The following is a 19,768-nucleotide window of genomic DNA, read 5'->3' as shown; positions in this document are numbered from 1 at the left end:
TTGAATCAAACATTTAAGATTTAATAAGAGTTAGAAACACATGAATAGAATAGAAATCGTGTTAGACTATATAAACGTATGCTATAATTAAATTACATATATAGATAATATGAAACTACATACATACATGTATATTATTATAATCAGTACAGTGCGTCCTCGCCTTACGCGGGGATCCATTCTGGATCCCTCCACGTAAGGCGAATTCTGCCTATGCTCAAGCCCCATTGTTTCCAATGGGGCTTGTGCACGGCGGGGTGCAACGGGTGCGTGCGCCCATTCAATTGAATGGGATGCTCTGCCCCGTGCGCGCTCGCGGCTTGAGCGCGTATTCTCAAGCCACATATGGCGCCGGCGCGCTGTATATCTATTCTAATAGGATTAAATAAAGGTCAGCTGAGGCCCTTTAACTGAAAGGGAATTTTATAAAAATATATGTTAGTAAAAGAAAGTTTAGATAAGATTTTTATAACACTGTTATTAAATATATTGTTTTACAAGAATAATGGGAGTTTATATCTTTGATTATAAATTAGCTAAACTTATAAAATTGCTGGACTTGGTTATTTTAAATAGTATTTTTTGGGCTCTATTAAGATTATCAAAATGGCTAAGTGTCCTGTTTAGAATGAATAAATAAATAAATAAATAAATAAATAAATAATGAAGTAGACTTGCATTACAAATATAGCAGTTAAATTAGACAAAAAAGCTTCAAGACACCCCTTCTTGCAAGATTGTAATTAATAAATTGGAAATTGCTGCTTCACTTGGTTTGTCCTGATTAATTTGATTTGGTACTTTGGTACTTAGAAAAAAATCTGTATCTCACACGTGAGATGAAGCTATTGTGTTAAAGGTGTATTATTCTAATGGTCGGACAAGAATTAAGATTTTCACTATCTGCATGAAAATATGGGATCTTATGTCATGCTCCTACTCTTATAATTTGGTTTTGGCAATGGGGCCCATTCAACAGAAAACCCCTGTTAATGCATTCCCACCCTAGAAAGAAACCTATGAATCAAAAGGGGAATATTAGAACTACAACGCAACAATAATTTAGACAGGTGATGAGGAACTCCTCAGTATCTTCTCCAGATAGTATCAGAAGGGCTGCCAGAACCAGAAAAACCCAGAGGAGTGAAGGCAACCACCCAACACGTTATAAACCATCCTGGGCATAAAATGCTGTTTAAAAACACTGAAGTTCTGGACCTTAGCTATTTAATGGAAAAGTGGATTTCTTAGTGTTTATACCAGAGGCTGTTAGCTTTCTTAGCCTTGTGGAGCAATTTATTAGAAATGCTCTTTACAGTCTTTAATAACTGTAACGTGCCCAGGGTTTTTTTAAAGCATTTTTTAAAATCAAGTCTTCATATTCTTTCTGGAAAATTTGAACTGTTTTTGTTTTGGGCAGAAGTGTTACATTAGACCTGGAACAGCCATATTCTACATTGATGCTTAAAATTTTCACAGGAAGCTTCTTATGCTAAAGAATCACGTATGGAAACTACCTCATCTGTTGTAATGTCTAGACAAAAGGGCAAGAAGGGAGACAAGCAACAATAAAACTTTGCTTTTGACAGTTTGGTGCTCCTATAATTGTCAAACACAATTATTAGCAATTCTTTTTTTACAGGTCTCTTACAAAACCATTTCTCTCATTTTTTAAAAAAATGCCTGACTTATCATCACATGAATAGGAGACTGGAAACCGTGCCCTGATTCCTGAATTTTATTTTTGACCCTCAATTCAATTTAAGGCTGCATTTTGTAACTAAACCAGTAAAATTAAAGTGAACAATAAATCTTGGGTGACTCACAAGTATTTTCACCCTTTAATTCCTGTTGTAAGCCACTTAGTTGTCCATGCTGGTAAAAACAGCAGTGCCAAATGTGAGCCCAAGGGCAGCCATAGATCAAAAGATCTGTATAATGAGGCATACCAAAAACAGAAGAGCAGATTACAGAACAATCACCAGGAGTTATTCCCAGTTGGGTTCAATTACAGCAAGTCATGTTTTTCTCTAATCCTAAAATTCACATCCAAGACTTTTAGCCCAATTTGAAACTATGAGCCTGGCAGCTGAAAATTAAGTTTGACAGGTATGTTATGTCATTCTTGTGAATATTAATATGATAAAGCTGGGGGCTCAAAAGCACATAAAGGAACCAACTTAATAATACTTGAAACACTGTAATAGAGCCAACATTATAGGACAAAATTGGGAGTATGATGCCTTTAATCTCAGCTGAAGTTAAGCAAAATATATTAAAAACAATATATTGCTGATACTTAATGCCATGGAAGGCAATACATATATACAAACATGCCAACAATAAATGTTGGTTGGGATGTGAATGTGTGGATACATGTGTAAGCTGGTTTAGTTACATGTTGCAGCCTTAAGCATGTACCCAATGATTGTTTCCACACACAATGGATCAGAAGTTGTCTCAGGATGTCAAACCAACAAATATTAGTGCTACCAGAATTGTGTTCATTATCCCTATATATAACGTTGGGGAGATGAACGGCAGCATCCAAACTCTCCTGTTAGACGGCAGTTTGGATTTTTTTTTTTGGACAGATGGTGGACAAGCATCATCTGTCAATGGCTGCAATCAGCAATGGAGAAGTTGATCTGCTACTGTTCCAGAAGCTAAGACCTGGATCGCATGATGCAAATTACTAGAAAGAAGATTCCAATTAAACATTAGGAAGACTATCTTCACAGCAAGGAATAACCTACCTATTGGAAGTTTTTAAACAGAGGCTAGATTTGCTACCTCTCGGTAGTGCAGATTCCTGCATGGAAAGGGTTTGGATTAGATAGCTCTAAGGATGCACGGAAGCTAAGCACTTGGATGGGAAATATGCTTAGGCTATACACTGGTGCCTTGGGATACGAAATGGTCGGGTTACGAAATTTCCGGGATACGAAAAAGTTGGATTGGCAAAAACTGTTTCGGGTTACGAAATATTTTTCGGGTTACGAAATTCATTTCGGTGCGAAATTCAAATGCTATAGGCTTTCCAGTGCTAACGGAAAGCCTTTTCGGGTTACGAAATTTTCGGGTTACGAAAGGAATGGCGGAACGAATTAATTTCGTAACCCGAGGCACCAGTGTATTTCAGAGGAAGGAACTGTCAGGGATGATGGGAGTTGTAGCTCTTCACCTCTGGCTCTAACTCACCACCTTGTTACGCACCGGCGCTGACCAGTTTTGGCCAGTGGTTAAAGCTTTGCTCTAAAGCAGCAGAGTTTCAGAGAATAGGCTGAAGACCCTGACAAACTCTCCAAGCCTTCTCACTCTTGCTTCCACAGAAGTCTTCACACTTCTCCAGGATCCTGCTGGCTCTTGTATCTTCACTCAAGATACCAGACAACTCAGTAGTCTTATATAAAAGATCTACTTTATTCTACTATATACAACTCCACAACTATCCAACAACTACCCACACTACTCCAAACTACTCCACAAAATACATTGGCAAATATTGCAATTATTATAGCCATAGTAAAACACCACCCACTTAGTCAGTTTCCACCCAGTGGGCATGTACATCCATTTTGATTGGTTTTCATAGTTCAATCCATAATTAATGATTTCATCATCTCACCTTGTCCACTTAACAATTCTCAGGTGTTTTCAATTATCCACTCTACATTTCTGTCCTTGGCATTTAGGACTTGCTAATTACATTAGCTTTTACACCTGTGTGGCTTCTTAATTGCTTTTGCTTAGTCATAGTGACTCTCACATACATGTTTTATTTCTATCACTGTATATCCCATGTTGCATTTTCCTTAACAGGAACTGGGGGGGAAACACCTTGTTTTCTTTGCCTAAGAAAACCCTATGAAATTTCATGAAGCTGCCATAAGTTGACACGCAAGGGACATAGATACATGGATGCCTTTCAAATCCATAACTAACAAGACACGTAAAAACAAGTAAATTTACAGTGCTTTATAAATAAAGGTTAATAATAATAAGATTAATATTAACTGATTATTTCTATGAGTTCTTGAACTGCCCCATTTATATGTTAAAATGCAAGGAAAATGATGCTCACTCTGGGTAAACAGTAACTTATGGAGAAATCTGCTGCCATAATTAGTCCAATAAACAGTGTATGGCTGACTTGATGATAGCCATGAACACTACCATTTGATGGACAGTATATTTTGTTAATTGCTGATTGCTCATTGGTAATTTTTATTAAAGGGTTTCTTAAAATAGCTTTTGCAGTTAAATGCAATATATACAAAATAGCAACGATCTATCTTCTTGGTTAGTATATGCTCACCTTAATTCAGCATGGATACAAAATCTGTAGCTCTCAGACTTATATAACTGGCGTGCTTATTATACCAGCCTACCATTTTTCCATCTTTTCTACTGTAAAACTCACTTCACTCAGGTAAAATAATTTAGTAAGGAAACCGAGACCTGAATGCTATTATACGTAATTTGAATCAAAGGACTTTATTTGTATGTTAACTTACCACTGAGTAACTGATTCTGTCTAATGTAATTCAAATTAACCAATAGGTATCAAGCCACAGTCTGCAAACTAGATATGTTCCTGAACTCATTGAACGGTATGCATAGGTGGCCATACCTCCCAATGCTAGAACCTCCCAAAAAGAAAGGTTTTCTTTTCAAGTATTTCAACAAATGTGCTGTATTAAATATAATTTCAATTGAAATACTTTTGAACTGTTAACTTAATTGTGTTACCTCTTGTTCAATGGTATCTTAATATAACTTATGGCCATGAGGATGGCATCCAGTAGCACAATCCATCCCACCAATCTCCATTTTAGTGGTGTATTTAGGCATATTGCATGTAGGTTTTGTCTCGTGTGTGTAAAGTCACGGCACTGCAACTGAGTAGTAGGAGCCCTGGTGGCGCAGTGGTTAAATGCCTGTACTACAGCCATTCACTCGAAACCAGAAGGTTGCGAGTTCAAGACCAGCAAAAGGGCCCAAGCTCGACTCAGGCTTGCATCCTTCCGAGGTCGCTAAAATGAGTACCCAGACGGTTGGGGGCAAATTAGCTTACTTGCTCATTAGCTTACTTGCTGTTCACCGCTATGATCTTTGGAATAGCGGTATATAAATAAAACAAATTATTATTATTAGTAGTAGTAGCAGAAGGGAGCTGCAACAGACCTCTCCTGTCCTCAGCAGCTGTTGCAGAGCTAGGAAGGAAATGGGGATGACAACTAAAACTGCCACAAAGAAGGGGGACAAACAGCGTTTTCTGCTGTCTTAGGGAGTTCAATGATATAGCCAATTTAGTCTGTGGAATCAGTATGTAGAGAGATCTTCTAGCACCTTTGAGACTAACTGAAAGAAGCTGGCAGCACAAGCTTTAGTAGACTTCAGTCTACTTCCTCAGGGGCATCTTCCTTATTTCCGTTAGTCTCAAAGGTGCTACAAGATGTCTTACAGTGTAGCACTCAAGCTAGATGTATAGAAGGGTAGACATTTCTCAATTGAATAAGTTACTGATAAAAAGATACCATTTATACCTTGCTGGAAGTCCTCAGGCAAGCCTGGACAGCCAGTTGCACCAGCTGGACTTCTTGCCTCAAGCTATATGGCCAAAAAACCCAAAACCACACACCCAAATGGACCTAAAACACCAAATGTATGCAGGTATAATATGCCTTTAAACAGAAAAATATTGTGATTGGCTCCAGCTATCACACTTGGTCTGTTATGATAGTTTTCTTGTCAGAGAAAAGTTTGTGGGACCATGTTCAAAAACTTAACAGGGAGAAAGTCAAAATGGAGAAGACTGAGATTTGTGTGCTATACAACTTAACCAAAGACGAATGAATCAGCTTAGGATTGTGCTTCTGGTACAGCCGTGTTTTCCCAGCATTTACATCTGGGGGGAAAAGTGGTGTTCCTTGCACATCTGACTTGTAGACTATGAGTTATGTAGAAAAACTGTTATTGTTATGTGCCTTCAAGTCATCTCTGACTTATGGGGACCCTAAGGTAAACTTACCATTGGGTTTTCGTAGAAAGATTTGTTCAGAGGTTTGCCATTGCCTTCCTGAGGCTGAGAGCATGTGACTTGCCCAAGGTCACCCAGTCAGTTTCCTGGCCAAGCTGGCAATCAAGCCCTAGTCCCCAGAAGCATAGTCCAACACTCAAACAACTATGCCACAATGGCTTTCACAGACACCAATTAAATACTGTTCATCAAGTACCACTTTGTTGAAAAGCTATGAGGCGCGTTACAGACCATTTGCAGCGCAGAGGAGCCCCAGCGTACGAACTGCGCAGCTCCTCCGTGCTGCAAAAAGCCCCAAAATGGCGCTTCTCTTTGCGGTGTGGTTGACGCCGTGAGGCGCCAATGGCACACTTGTGGCATCATTTGTGCCGCGCGACATGCGGACGCAACGCATCTGCTATGTCAAGATGGTGGCCCCCGTGTGGACGGGTGCCGCCATTTTGTATGGACTCAGTCCATACTGGGTTGAGGGGCATCAGGAAGTGACGCCCCTTCTCAACCCTAATATGCCTCTTCCTAACCCTAGCACGCCCCTTCGGCACATCTGTAATGCGCCAGAGACAACCGACTATATTCTTCCACTTGTACAGTTATATCATCACACTGCAGACTACAGCAAGTACTTGGCTTAGGTTTATTTCACAGGAAATATGAAAAGTGTATTTATAAAATACATCAATTCCTTTTTAATTTCTCCACAGACATTAAGAAATGGTCTTACAAATTTGTTCCATAACAAATGTCAAAATGCACAGACATACTTGTGGTGCTCTAGCAATGCTTTATACTTTTCAGAAACACTGCATAGTCCCATTTTCATTAAAAAAAAAACCTTAAAAAGATACAGTAACAATGTAAAATAACATCTAATACACATGACATTGCATTCAGTATGGCACTGAAGGAAAGCAAAACATTAATAAGGTCTCATGCGACCAGATGGAGGTGGTGCTCTATTTGGAGGAGTGATTGCTATGTCGAGATAATCCCCGATCTGGAACTTCTGAGACTGAAGCGTCATGGAGTCATCTGTGCCCTTTCTGCCTGACATTGTACTGCCAATTTCCTTCACCCTGTAGAAAAAGAGATGCTTATTATTTGCCTTTAAAAAATCAAGACCAAAATTAAGATTCATTTTTAATGTTAGACCACTTCTTTATGCTAAATTACTGTTGCTCGCTCTTGCTTAGAGTTATCCGCTTTGATCAGCCTGGCTCCAACTTTGCAGCACAAGATATTTTTCAATGAAGATGCCAAAAACCGAAGCCAGGATGTAATGCAAAGTTTGGCATAGTCATCTTTTTGGACTAGCGTTCTGGACTCTCCCAGGCTGCATGGCTGCTGGTCCAAAAACATAACCTTCCCAAACTCTGATGTAATGCATGCAGATCATCACTTCTATTGCTGAGCTATGACCCATTCCTTATTGTAAGATGGGTTTATAATCTTACTGTATAACTGCTGGTGAATCATGTTTATTGTTATTAATGACCAAATATGATCTCTCCCTCTGGCACTTTCTCAGCCTGGAAGCACCCCAACTGAAGTGCTGCAAATCAGGGCACTAGGAACTTATATTTGCAGCATTCTCGCACTAACAGAACCAGGACAGGTCTCTCCAGCTGTCCTCAATGCATTTTGCAACAAGAAAAGCACTGCAGGTGTCATTCCCCAGCATCACATAGGAAAGACTACTACTCTCTGCTTTTTAACTAGATCCCTGGATTATGCAGAAGAGAAAAGGACTGACGGGCATTTATATGTCCCTTAGGAATTGCCCACAGAAACCTAGGAAGGCATTCCCCAGGGATTTGAGTAACTACTGAACTTCCAGTGCACCGCCTGAAATACTTTGCAACTTATAAACATCAGTTTCATGTGAGAGCATTTATGGACACTTGTTCACTAGAATGTATTAAAGATATTTTTAAAACTATTTTATGATTTACTACAATTTTGAGTTTTTGCTACTAACATATATATATGTATTTGTTGACTATTACCTGTAACCAGGCCTTTTAAGATCGGTGAAAACAATTGCGAAGCTGAAATGTGTGCCTTTCTTCCTTGCTTCTGGGTAGACCTCTTTCACTAAACTGGTCAGTTCTTTTAGAGTTGCATCCATCCTGGAAGAAAGAGAACAAACAGAATTATTGGCCAAGCAATTTTTACAACATGAGATGAAGTCAAACCTGTTACACAGGACAGTGAACTGAAAAAGAGTTCTATCACAGAAATAATTCATATTCAAGACTCCCAAGTAACTCGGGGGGTGTTTCCCACTGCTGACATCTTTAAATTTGGTTTCATATGGGAAACCAAACTGCTGAATTATACCTCTATAATAAAAGCAAGCCATTCTGGATTTGTTTTCCCCCCATTCTGTCTTAAACCTAATCTGTTCTCAATCATTTTTAGAATACTCCTTCATATATCAACATACAAATAAGGCAGTGCTTTAAAAGGTTTGAACTGTACAGTTTCTTGGGCTCTCTGTCCAGTCCTCATAAACAGTGTTGCAGAAAGATCATGAAAATAATAGCTTTTCACCCTCACGGTGCAAATTAAGTAACTTATAGTAGAAATCTAAGCATTTCCCCTCAGAAGTAAATCTAATAGTATTTAGCTGGCAGTTACTTACAAATGTGTTCAAGATTCAGCCTTAATCCTTCCTTACAATGGTACTTTAAAAACCAAATTCACATTTAGATAACTAATCAAGGAGAAATTTACAAATTTACCAACCATCTCATTACCTCCTAAAACATACAATATGGGAAGAGCTTCACATACAGATTTTAGCCATGTATTTACACTCAACTCTAGGCTCCTATTATTTATTTATATCTGTTTTCCCCCACAAAATTGGGAGACAACGCAGCCTACAAATTAAACAGACAGTGCAGTTAAAAACATACAAAAGTGAACATTAAAACAGAATTAAACTAGTACAATATTAAAATATCACTCATTAGAATAATTAAATACAATAAAAAGTGCTTAAAAACAATACATATTAAAAGTTAACATTACTAAAATGCATGAAAATAATAAAAATAAAACTATATACATACCCTGAAAATGCTTTTCCTATAGAAAAGATTTAGCCAATTCTCTCCATTTAAGGAGAATGATGAGCTACCATGACATTACTCCTCACTGCCCCATGAACTGCCCATGGAACCATCCCTGCACTAAACAAAATGACAACCTTCCAAACACAAACGTGCTTCTCTTGAAAAAGTAACAAGCAAGTAATAAGAACCTGAATTTTATTAACCCCAAATAAATTGACGTCAGAGACAATGCAGATGATTCTGATAAAATGTGCTTCATCGCATGTAAAAGGTCTACTAGCCAACTGGGAGAAAATAGATACCAAAATTGCCTTTTATTTCATCAACCGCACTTCTTTTCCAGAACTGTCCCTCTGCCATCTTGTTCCCAACACCAGGAGCCAGTACTCTTCCTTTTCCCTCCCTGCTTTCCTTTTGCTGGCAAGCAAAAATGTTTTTAATTAATTATTTAATTAATTAAAGTACTTATACCCCACCCTTCAGCCCTAAAGGCTATCAGAGCGGCTTAATTTAAGCAAGCTTTTAATGGTTAAGCAGAAAAGCTTCTTAATATAGAGGTATGTTTTATCTCTTTTTAACTTTTGCATGATTTTTAATCAGTTTTATAATGTTTCAATGTGGTGGTTTTAACTGGTTTTAACTTGTTGTTTTGGAAGACCACTTGGGTCCCGTCCTGGAGACAAGCAGCAAATAAAGTAAACAAAATAAAATATGAATAAATTAAAATACATACAGACACCTCTTATCAGTACAAAAGCTAAAATAAACATGGAAGATAGCTGCCAATTTGCTTTCCTTCAAATAGAGGAATTAACTAACCTCAGAATTTCTACCGAAGGATGATATAGAAGTGTACATAACAATTAGTGTCTATAAACTCTCTCAGGTATGTGCCAAGTTTGCAAGGTAAGACTGTAGTTGTCCATGAAAAGGTGGCAGAGGCTCTATGGCTTTAATATGGATGACAGAAAATATCTGTTTCACAGGGTGATTTTTTGCCTTGCATTCACTATTACCAACAAAACCTCTGTCCACTAAAAAAGTGGCAGCAACCTAGCTTTTACCACAATAGATAAACAGCTTTGAGGCAAAAAATCACTGCCATTTACCATGTGTAGATCTGCAGTTCACTGGAGGGTACATTTCCACGAGCAAATTCATCCATTCGGTGATGGCGTCCATTGTTGGTAGTGAAGACCCTTAGCAAGAGGGGACAGGTCTGCAAGGCAAACAGATTAGGCTATTACATTTATACCTTAATTTGCTGAAAAAAGCAGTGAAGGAGAAAAGCAACCTACATACCCTTTCTGGGATACACTGCATGTTGTAAAGATAAATTCAGGGACTTATTACAAACAAGCAAAAGACAAAAAGAAATACTACATAACAGAGAACGTAAGGGGCCACTATTTCTGGATTGTGTTTTGTTGCATTCTCCCTCTGACTGATCTCAATGGGCTAGTATACTTTTTCAGCTATTTGGACAGTCAGGGATGTCCAAAGAATAAGGAGACATCTACATTACTCCATTCCTGGACTCTATGTGAGGAGAAACACTACTAGAACAAAGATGTAACATCTTTTTTGCCATTCATTCCAGGAAGCCTGCAATCACACTTCTCCCTCTTCAAATGCAGATATCCCTTCAGACAAGTGGAGACAGAGTTCTACATATGGCTCCTATTACCTTCACTAGAAACTACAGTCCTCCCTCTGAATGGAAATCCGTGAATATTCAAGCCTCATAGGCATGCACCATTAATTTTAATGGAAATCGTCCCTCTGCAAATAATCAAAACAGCGGATCTCAAGTCCATGAAAACAGAGGGGCAACTGTAGCCACTAACAACAGTAATATTAACTGCAATAAATTCTATTGGGACAAATGAAGAAAAAAATCCTCCTATATTATGTATTAATTCCAATTAACAAAGTGGCTACACAAACATCTTAGAGATTTCAATTTATGCCTGAAATATGGATTGTACATATGAAACATTTTATACTTTACTGTTGTTTTGGTGTGCTTCCAAGTCATTTCTGACTTATGGCACTCCTAAGGCAAACCTATCACTGGGTTTTCTTGGCAAGATTTGCTGAAAGAGGGGTTGCTTTTGCCTTCTCTGAGGTTGAGAAGTGTGACTTCCTCTAGGTCTCCCAGTGGGGTTGCATGGCCAAGCAGGATTTGAACCCTGGTCCCCAGGGTCAGTTTGAGTATTGGAACTACAACTCTGGAGAAAAGGATCAGCCATGAAACGCACAAGTCACACTCTCTCAGCCTCAGAGGAGTCCCACCCCATGCTATGAGTAGAGAAAACTGCTCAATTTATGTGGAATCATGTCAAATTATGTGCTGCTTTAGACTCTTCTGTGCATTAATAGTATCTTCAGCACATCTGACTCAAATGTTTCATATATAGTTTCATAGGTGCTCCTATTTATTTATTTATTTATTTATTTATTATTCTCAACATAAAGTAAGTTGTCAGCAGCTTTTGTTATAGATTATGATTTATGCATCCCAAAGCTGATAGGCCTCATGTTTATTGATAGACGCTTTTCTGGTTTTCATTTTGCAGCACTTGTTTTTTTTCAATTGCCATTAAAAAAAGGAAAAGGAAAAATTCAACAAATAGGTTACTGGAGAAATAAGTAAACAATAGCTCCGCAAGGAGCAATACTGACTGAGTGTCAAAGGGGCCTGATCTTGTAGCAGTCCATCCTGGGAAGCGGTTCACGGCATGCACCTGAGGACAGACACCTTCTTTCACTGTTAGTCTCATACTGATATTCCAGACACGGCTATGTCTTACTGACATCTAAACATTCGTCCTTCTATGATCTGTAGGTAAGAATGGGCCACTACAGATAACTTGTATATCACAACAACACTTCCACCACAGCAAAGTCTGTTCAAAGTGGTATACAGTGGTCCCTCCACATTTGCAGCTTTGATTTTTGTGGATTTGCTTATTCACGGATTTGATTAATATGTTCTCTCTAGGAATATCTAGGTCCTCCAGCACAACTCTATGGTCTACTTTAGCCAAACGTTGCAGTGGAGGACCTAGAGATTCCTAGAGATGTGTTCTCTCACATGGTTTGTTCACATTCATGGGAGTCCTGTGCCCCTAACCCCAACGAGGGACAAGTATATCCTGCTGCTATGAGTCCTTCCTCTCCAACTAATCATTCAACACACAGTTTATACTGACACTTCCCATTTTGGGAGAAAGCTGGGATATAAGTGCAATAGATAAATATCAAATCTGTAAGACAATCCTCCAGATAAAATAATAATAATAAATAATTTGTTTTATTTATATACCGCTATTCCAAAGATCATAGCGGTGAACAGCAAGTAAGCTAATGAGCAAGTAAGCTAATTTGCCCCCAACAGTCTCGTACAGTGGTGCCTCGGGTTACGAAATTAATTGGTTCCGCGGCCGCTTTCGTAACCCGAAAAGCCTTCGTAAGCCGAAATGCCATAGGCGCTAATGGGGAAAAGCCGCGATTCCGTGTAAAATAGCGCCGAAGTTTTTTCGTAACCCGAAAAAACATTCGTAACCCGGAACAATTATTTTCTATTGGATTTTTTCGTATCCCGAAAATTTCGTAACCTGGGTAATTCGTATCCCGAGGTACCACTGTACTCATTTTAGCTCCCTCCTCGGAAGGATGCAAGCCTGAGTTGAGCTTGGGCCCTTTTGCTGGTCTTGAACTCGCAACCTTGTGGTTTTGAGTGAATGGCTGCAGTGCAGGCATTTAACCGCTGCGCCACCAGGGCTCCATACTGTATTGCTAATAAGGCTGGCAGGTGTCCACTGCTGGAGGGCCAAAGTGCTTGTCTCTTATAGGGACGGCAGTTGTCCATTATTATAAGGACACCCTTATCTGAATGATGGAAAGGTATACAGAGCCAGTGGGGCACAGTAGTTTGAGACCAAGGTTGGATTCCCAGCTGGGCGACTCTGGGCAAGTCTCATGCTCTCAGCCTCAGGAAAGGCAGTAGCAAACCTCCTCTGAACAAATCTGGCCAAGAAAACCCAACAATGGGTTTGCCTTAGGGTTGCCATAAGTTGGAAACAGCTTGAAGGCAAACAACAACAACAACAACAACAAAGGTCATACAGACTGAACAAGATACAAATAAATCCTGGTGGCTTTTGTGAGCATCAGCCCTTGATAGAGGCAGACTATATGGCCACTGTGCAGTTTATGGATGTGGAATGATCTGTTATATTTATGGCCAGGTTAAGTGAGTCAATACAAGTTGTGTCTCCCTTCTCTGGAATACCAAACCCCTAAACACTCCATAATGCAAAACCCTTTTTCATGGGTGGCTGAAATAGGGATACCTTTGCTTTACGATGGATCAACGCACACAAACTCAACATGACATCCCTTCACATATTTAAACAGGGCTATCATATCACCTCTTAACCTTCTCTTCTCCAGGCTAAACATCCCCAGCTCCCTAAGTCGTTCCTCATAGGGCATGGTTTCCAGACCTTTCACCATTTTAGTCGCCCTCCTTTGGACATGCTCCAGTTTCTCAATGTCCTTTCTGAATTGTGGTGCCCAGAACTGGACACAATATTCCAGGTGGGGCCTGACCAAAGCAGAGTACAGTGGCACTATTACTTCTCTTGATCTAGGCACTATACTTTTATTGATGCAGCCTAAAATTGCATTGGCCTTGTTAGCTGCTGCATCACACTGTTGACTCATGTTCAATTTGTGGTCTACTTGGACTCCTAGATCCCTTTCACATGTAGTCCTATATCTGTGTATTTCAAGTCTTGAAGGCACACAACAACAACAACAACACAAGTCACACTCTCTCAACCTCTTCAGGAGAAAGGGCAATGGCAAAACCTCTTCTGAGCCAAGCTTGCAAAGGAACCCATAGGTAGACTATAGAGTTGGAAGGAACACAAGGGCGCTCCAGCCCAACCCCTTTCTGCCATGCAGGAACTCTCCATCAAAGCTTCCCGACAGATGCCCATCCAGCCTCTGTTTATGGCTCTTCTTTGACTACCTTTTCGCGGTCGATGGGCTTTTCGGGCTCCTTCTTGATCTCCTCCTGAGTAACGCGAGACTCCACCGCCATCTTGCCGCCTCCTTTCCCCCAAATCCCTCCGAAACAAGGCTAAGGAAAGGGACGCTGAGAGAGGCCCCTTTTGACGCTCCACCGAAACAAAATGGCGGCCTTCGCGCAAACAGAGAAGAGCGGCTTCGCCTGGAACAGGCGCGCACTCTCGCGAGAGCAGTGAAAGCGTCACTCGAGAATAGACGAGAACTGGCTCCGCAAAGGAGGGGGCGGGGTTTGGGATGAAAGCATAGATAAGAAGAGAGAGTGGCTATCTCCTGTTGCATTTTGGGTTTTGTAGTCCAATGAGGCCTACAGGTTCTCAAGCTGAACGTTCTAAATGCCCCTCCCTAAACTGCAAATCCCACAATGCAACAAGGCTGCCTCAGCCACAGCAGTTAAAGTGGGACAGTAAAGCTTAATGTTGTCCCATATATGTTTGCGTGTGGCCAGTGGCTTGAGTCTTTTGCTCTGGAGGAGCGGGGTTCGAAGCCCGCCTCAAGTTATTTAAACTGACACAAAATTTAAAACACATTGAACGATTAATATTAGATATTATATTAAACAAATTTAATATAATATAACACGAAGGCCTAAACACACACTGCAGAAATAATCCATTTTGAGGCTGCTTTCAACGCCCTACGCCACAAAATGGAGGATGTTACCAAATAAAAGCTAAAAAATACTCAAATGTTAATACACTCAACTAAGTAAAAGCTTAAAAACACTGATATAACAAATAAATAATAACATTTATTTATAACACCCTTTTCGCCAAAAGTATAAGCCAGCATGCGGTTGGCCTGAGGTCCTAACTGCAGAGGAGGACAAGGAACCACAAAATTAGGGCCATCTGGGAAAAAATGTAGGAATTGCTAAATAAAAGCTCAAAACACAACAACAACAACAACAACAAGATTTATTTATAATGCCCTTTTTACTCAAGGGCGGTACGTAACTCTTGTTTCAGCCTGTCTGATGGAAGAAAGCAGGAGCAGCAGTGCAACTCCAACCTATTAGCCAAATCCCAACAAACCTCACAAAATGAGTTTTTGTGGGTTTTTTGGGCTATGTGGCCATGTTCTAGAAGTATTTGAAGGGGTGTCGTATTGGAAATGGAGCACACCTGAGGAAGTAGACTGAAGGCTATGAAAGTTCATGCTGCCAACTTCTTTCTTTCTGTTAGTCTCAAAGGTGCTACAGCATCTCTCTACATACTGATTCTACAGACATGGATGACCAAACCCCATTGGATAACAAGGGCCCCACTGTACATTGTTTTGTGGATTTCGGATGTTGTAAATTGCTACATGGCTAACATGGCTGGCCTGGCTATGTTTTAAGGTTATGTACTGGACTGAAGACCTGTCTATCTCTTTCCAAGATATGCCAACATATCCCACCATCCCAAGGGACCCATAAAGGATGCTCATAGCCAATCCCAGTGTGGCCTATACTGTACAAGGCATGGATGATGCACCATGACTTCCATTATGATGCGCCTCTTGTTCCGTAGCAGTTAGGGTTTCAGTAGGGAGAGGCAGTTAGCAGCTGGGCAAGAAAGACCATGAATGGGGCAGCCAATAGTTGAATATTTCATGGCTTTGTACTAGATCGGGTTTTTCCAGGTTAAAAGAGTAGGCCAAAGAGTAGAAAGGAAGATGAAAGTAAAACAGGGGCTTGTGGCAAACAGTGATTCCAACCCAAGCATTCTCTCTTCATGGATTGTAAGTACTGCACATTCATTTTTTTCTAATGAATTTATTATTGAGAAGGAGGAGAAGGCTGTTGGTTAAATCAATCAAGAAGCCCTTCAAAGGGATTGTCCCCAGGTAAGAGATTTGCAGGAATGAGGGACCCGAACACTCAGCATTTAAAAGCTGCTGATGTATTTCAGAGGAAGGCCAAAAACCTTTTGGCCCACACCTGGAGGAATATGAGTAACCGCTTGTATTGCATTTTTAGCAGTGAGGAGACTGCTAAAAATGCAATACAATGCAATACAAGACAACCAGCAGAAGACTTGAGCAGCTTAGCCTCAAATGAATGAAATTCTTTGTGGTATTCTGACCTGTCTTTCTTTCCACTTTACTCCCCTTCCAATTGTGATTGTTTAGACTGCAAGCTTGAGGCAAACTTCATTTCTTTCCTTTGCAGAAATTTTTTGTAGGTGTTTAATCTTCAGAGTAATGGGAAATGTGAAGGTACTGCTCAGCCAATGTTCAACCATAGCCTTCTATGTATCCTTCTGGCACATGGACTAACTTCAGTGATGAACTGAGGTGCTGTACAGACCAGCACTTTATGCCAGCCTGCACCCGAACTAGGGCTGCGATGGGGCTGAGCGTTCATACGCTCAAAACCCTATTTTCGCCGCCCAGGCACCATCTTGATGCACACCCAATCAGACAGTGTGCACCATGATGACATCCCCCGTGCGCAGCACCCAAATGGCACTGCATACGAAAGAAGTCATAATTCAACGCTGGGACACTTATAGCACCCCTTCTACGTGCTAATAGGAGCCACGTTTTGTGGCCTCTTTTTATATCGGTGTGGGGGCGTGGCGTGTGGATGCCATGTCCCCAACCCAGCGCTTCCAGGGGCGGCATAGAGCCACTCCTTACCGGGATGTCTGTACAGCCCCTTAGTTTGCCACTGAAGAAACGAGGTGGGTGGGTGGGGGTGGCTAAGTATTTCTGTCAAGTCTGAGGCCCCGTTCACACTATGAAAATAATCCAGGATGAATCCTTGTTGAATCCTTGGCCCCATTCCCACTGGGCTATGAAGTGACAAATCTTGCTGTGAGTCTGACTCGGATCGAGTTCCTGAATCGTATTCAAATCATGTCCATCGTTCCCATTACAAAAGGGAGCAAACGGACTCGGTTTTTCTTGACCCATGTTCTCGTTCTCATTGATATTTCTCTGTTGTATTTTGATGCAGACTTTTTTGTTCCCGTTCCCATTGCCTGTCTTGAACCATTTTTTCTTTCTTTTTTAAGCTGTCAATCAAGCGCTTAGGCGATTAGACATCATATTGACGTCAGTTCCTTCTATGCATTTTGACGCGGGCTATTTTTATTCCATGTTCCCATTTGCATCTTTCAAACCCGTTTTTCTCGGGGGGGGGGGGTAGTGGTCAATGGATCACTGAAGCACCTGAGCGTTTGGGCGGCTAGGTGTCATTTTGATTGGAAGAGTGGAAGAAGAAGAGGAGGAAGAGGAGGAGGAAAAAGAAAGGGGAAGAAGAGGGGGCTGGCTTGGTGGCTAGAGAATTGGAGGAGACAGACTGACTATGCAAACCCACTGGGAGATCTTGGGCAAGACACACTCTCTCAGCCTCTCAGGAGAAAGTAAAAGCACCCCCCCCCTGAAGAAACTATGCCAAGGGAACTCTGCAGGGTCACCATAAGTCAGAAAGGAGTTGAAGGCACACAATAACAACAACAACAATAACAACAACAAAAGAAGAGGAAGAGGAGGAAGGGGGAGGGGAAAGGAGGAGGAGGAGGAGGAGAAAGAAGAAGATGAGAGGAAGAAGAGGGGAGGAAGAAGAGGAGGAGCAGGAGGAAGAGAAATAAGAAGGGTCCAGCCAGCCAGCAACAAACCCCAACTCCCAGGACTTGGGGCAGAGGAGCGCACGTGCACCAGAGAGGGAGAGGCTGCAACCACACTCTTGGCACCTCTTTCACTCTTTTCTGGCCCTAGGCTATGGAATTCTGGGAGTTGTTGTTGGGCCCAGAGTGGAAGAGGAGGAAGAAGAGGAGGAAGAGGGGAGGAAGGAGGAGCAAGAGGGGAGGAGGAAGAGGAAGAGGAAGAATAAGACAGGAATCATTCAGATCTAAAAGTCTTCCCGTGTGTGTGTGTATGCGCCCAGTCCAACAACAAACTTCAACTCCCAAGAGGGGCAGGGGAGCACACAGATGCACACGTGCCATAGAGAAAGAGAAACTGAGGCTGTATCTACACTGGAGAAATCACCCAGTTTGGCACTGCTTTTAAGCATCCTGGCTTAAGGAGTTGGAATTTGTATGCCCAACTTTCAGAATTCCATAGCCTAGAGCCAGGAAAGAGTGAAAGTGGTGCCAAACCAGGTGATTTCTCCAGTGTAGATACAACCTAAGTCTCTCTGTCTCTCTCTCTTTGGGGCCCCCTTGCCCCAGCCTAGCTATGGGTCTGCTACAAACACAACTCTTTTCACACCACCGAGGAAAGGCTACGCGAACGGAAAAATGGCACTGGGAATGCCAGGAAAGAGAACAAAGCGGGTGACACCCCCAGACCAGCCCCTTTAACATTGGCCCTCCCATCCCAAAGTACCCAAATCGGACACCCGACGTCCCAATTAATTTACCCTGGATCAGACACGGTCCCTAGCAAAAGAACTGCTGGAAAAGTGGTGTCAGGATAACCTGGATTATCCGCCACTGATTCAGGTTTTCGCTAGAGAAATCGATCAAAGTAGGATTGACTGCGAATTCAAATGGGAACAGTTTTCCTTAAACTAGGATCAAACCTGAGTTCAAAGGGGAACAATGTTCCTATAATCCAATTCTTGTTTCACTTTATAGGCCAGTAGGAATGGGGCCCTTGTTGTTCACAGACATCCTGAACACATTCGGTAGCTGACAAAAACCCATTTAACCCAGGATATTTGATATTGTCCCCCCCCCCCAAACGTTTCCTGAAAGATCCACAGCGTCAGCAGTGTGAATAAGCTTTCCAATCAATTCAGATTGTTTGAAAAAGGAAGGGAAAGGGTTCATAAGCAGAGGCGGCACATTCGAAATGCTGGCTCCATTCTAACCTGAAAGAATGGCATGTGTGAATAACACAGAGTTAAACTGGCTCAAAGAGACTTGTGAAATCAAAACAAAAAGGGAACAGCAAAAGCCGATATGAATTGCTGCGGCGATGCTGATCTCTTGGAGTGATAAAAACCAAGCATGTGAGTGAATGTTCCCTTGGATGACAGCAGAAGGATTGAAGCTCCAGTATCCAAGAAAGCTGGGAATATCTGAGTGCAGCATCCCATTGCTCACTATGAGGTGGAGCAAAAGTTTTCTTTAATCCCAAAGGCCCTGGCTGTCCAGGTAGACTTAGTCCTCCAGGTGAGTATTCTCCACTTCACTTCTGGTCCCAGAGCCCTTCCTCCAATTTTTGTGCAAACCGACAGCTGTGCATCGATGCTTCTTCTCCTCCATCTTGCAGACTTGGATGACAACAGAAGGACTGAAGCTCCAGTACACAAGAAAGCTGAGGATATGTGGGTGCAGCATCCCAACAAGCACAACACGGTGAAGCAAATGTTTTGATCCTAAAATTTCGGGAAGCCACTTGCAACCTCATTCCTAACATTGCATAATAAATTGTTTTCATTGCAGTATATCAGGCTCCTGCAGGTGAATGAGGAGAGGTCGTAGAGAAAGCTAATGAATTCATGGAAACATCTCAACAGAAGTCAACTTTAAAGGAAAGTATCAGAAGATCAATGATGTACAAGAATGAAACCTGTCAATGCAGAACATTTAAGAATGATGGAGAACATCTC

The 19,768-nt window shown here is 41.2% G+C and overlaps 1 protein-coding gene across 1 annotated transcript; it reads right to left on the bottom strand.

Annotated features, from left to right (window-relative positions):
• Positions 1 to 6,663: 6,663 nt before the first annotated feature.
• On the bottom strand, positions 6,664 to 14,359 carry SAP18 (Sin3A associated protein 18). Its single transcript, XM_042459950.1, has 4 exons — positions 14,162 to 14,359; positions 10,230 to 10,339; positions 8,047 to 8,169; positions 6,664 to 7,116 (listed from the first exon to the last, which is right to left on the bottom strand). The coding sequence occupies exons 1-4, from the start codon at positions 14,231 to 14,233 to the stop codon at positions 6,960 to 6,962; spliced, it is 462 nt and encodes a 153-aa protein (XP_042315884.1). The 5' UTR covers positions 14,234 to 14,359; the 3' UTR covers positions 6,664 to 6,959.
• Positions 14,360 to 19,768: the final 5,409 nt, after the last annotated feature.

The sequence above is a fragment of the Sceloporus undulatus genome, chromosome 3 (assembly GCF_019175285.1).
Source record: "Sceloporus undulatus isolate JIND9_A2432 ecotype Alabama chromosome 3, SceUnd_v1.1, whole genome shotgun sequence".
In the NCBI taxonomy this organism is placed as follows: Eukaryota; Metazoa; Chordata; class Lepidosauria; order Squamata; family Phrynosomatidae; genus Sceloporus; species Sceloporus undulatus.
This window is presented reverse-complemented; position numbering and strand designations above follow the sequence as displayed.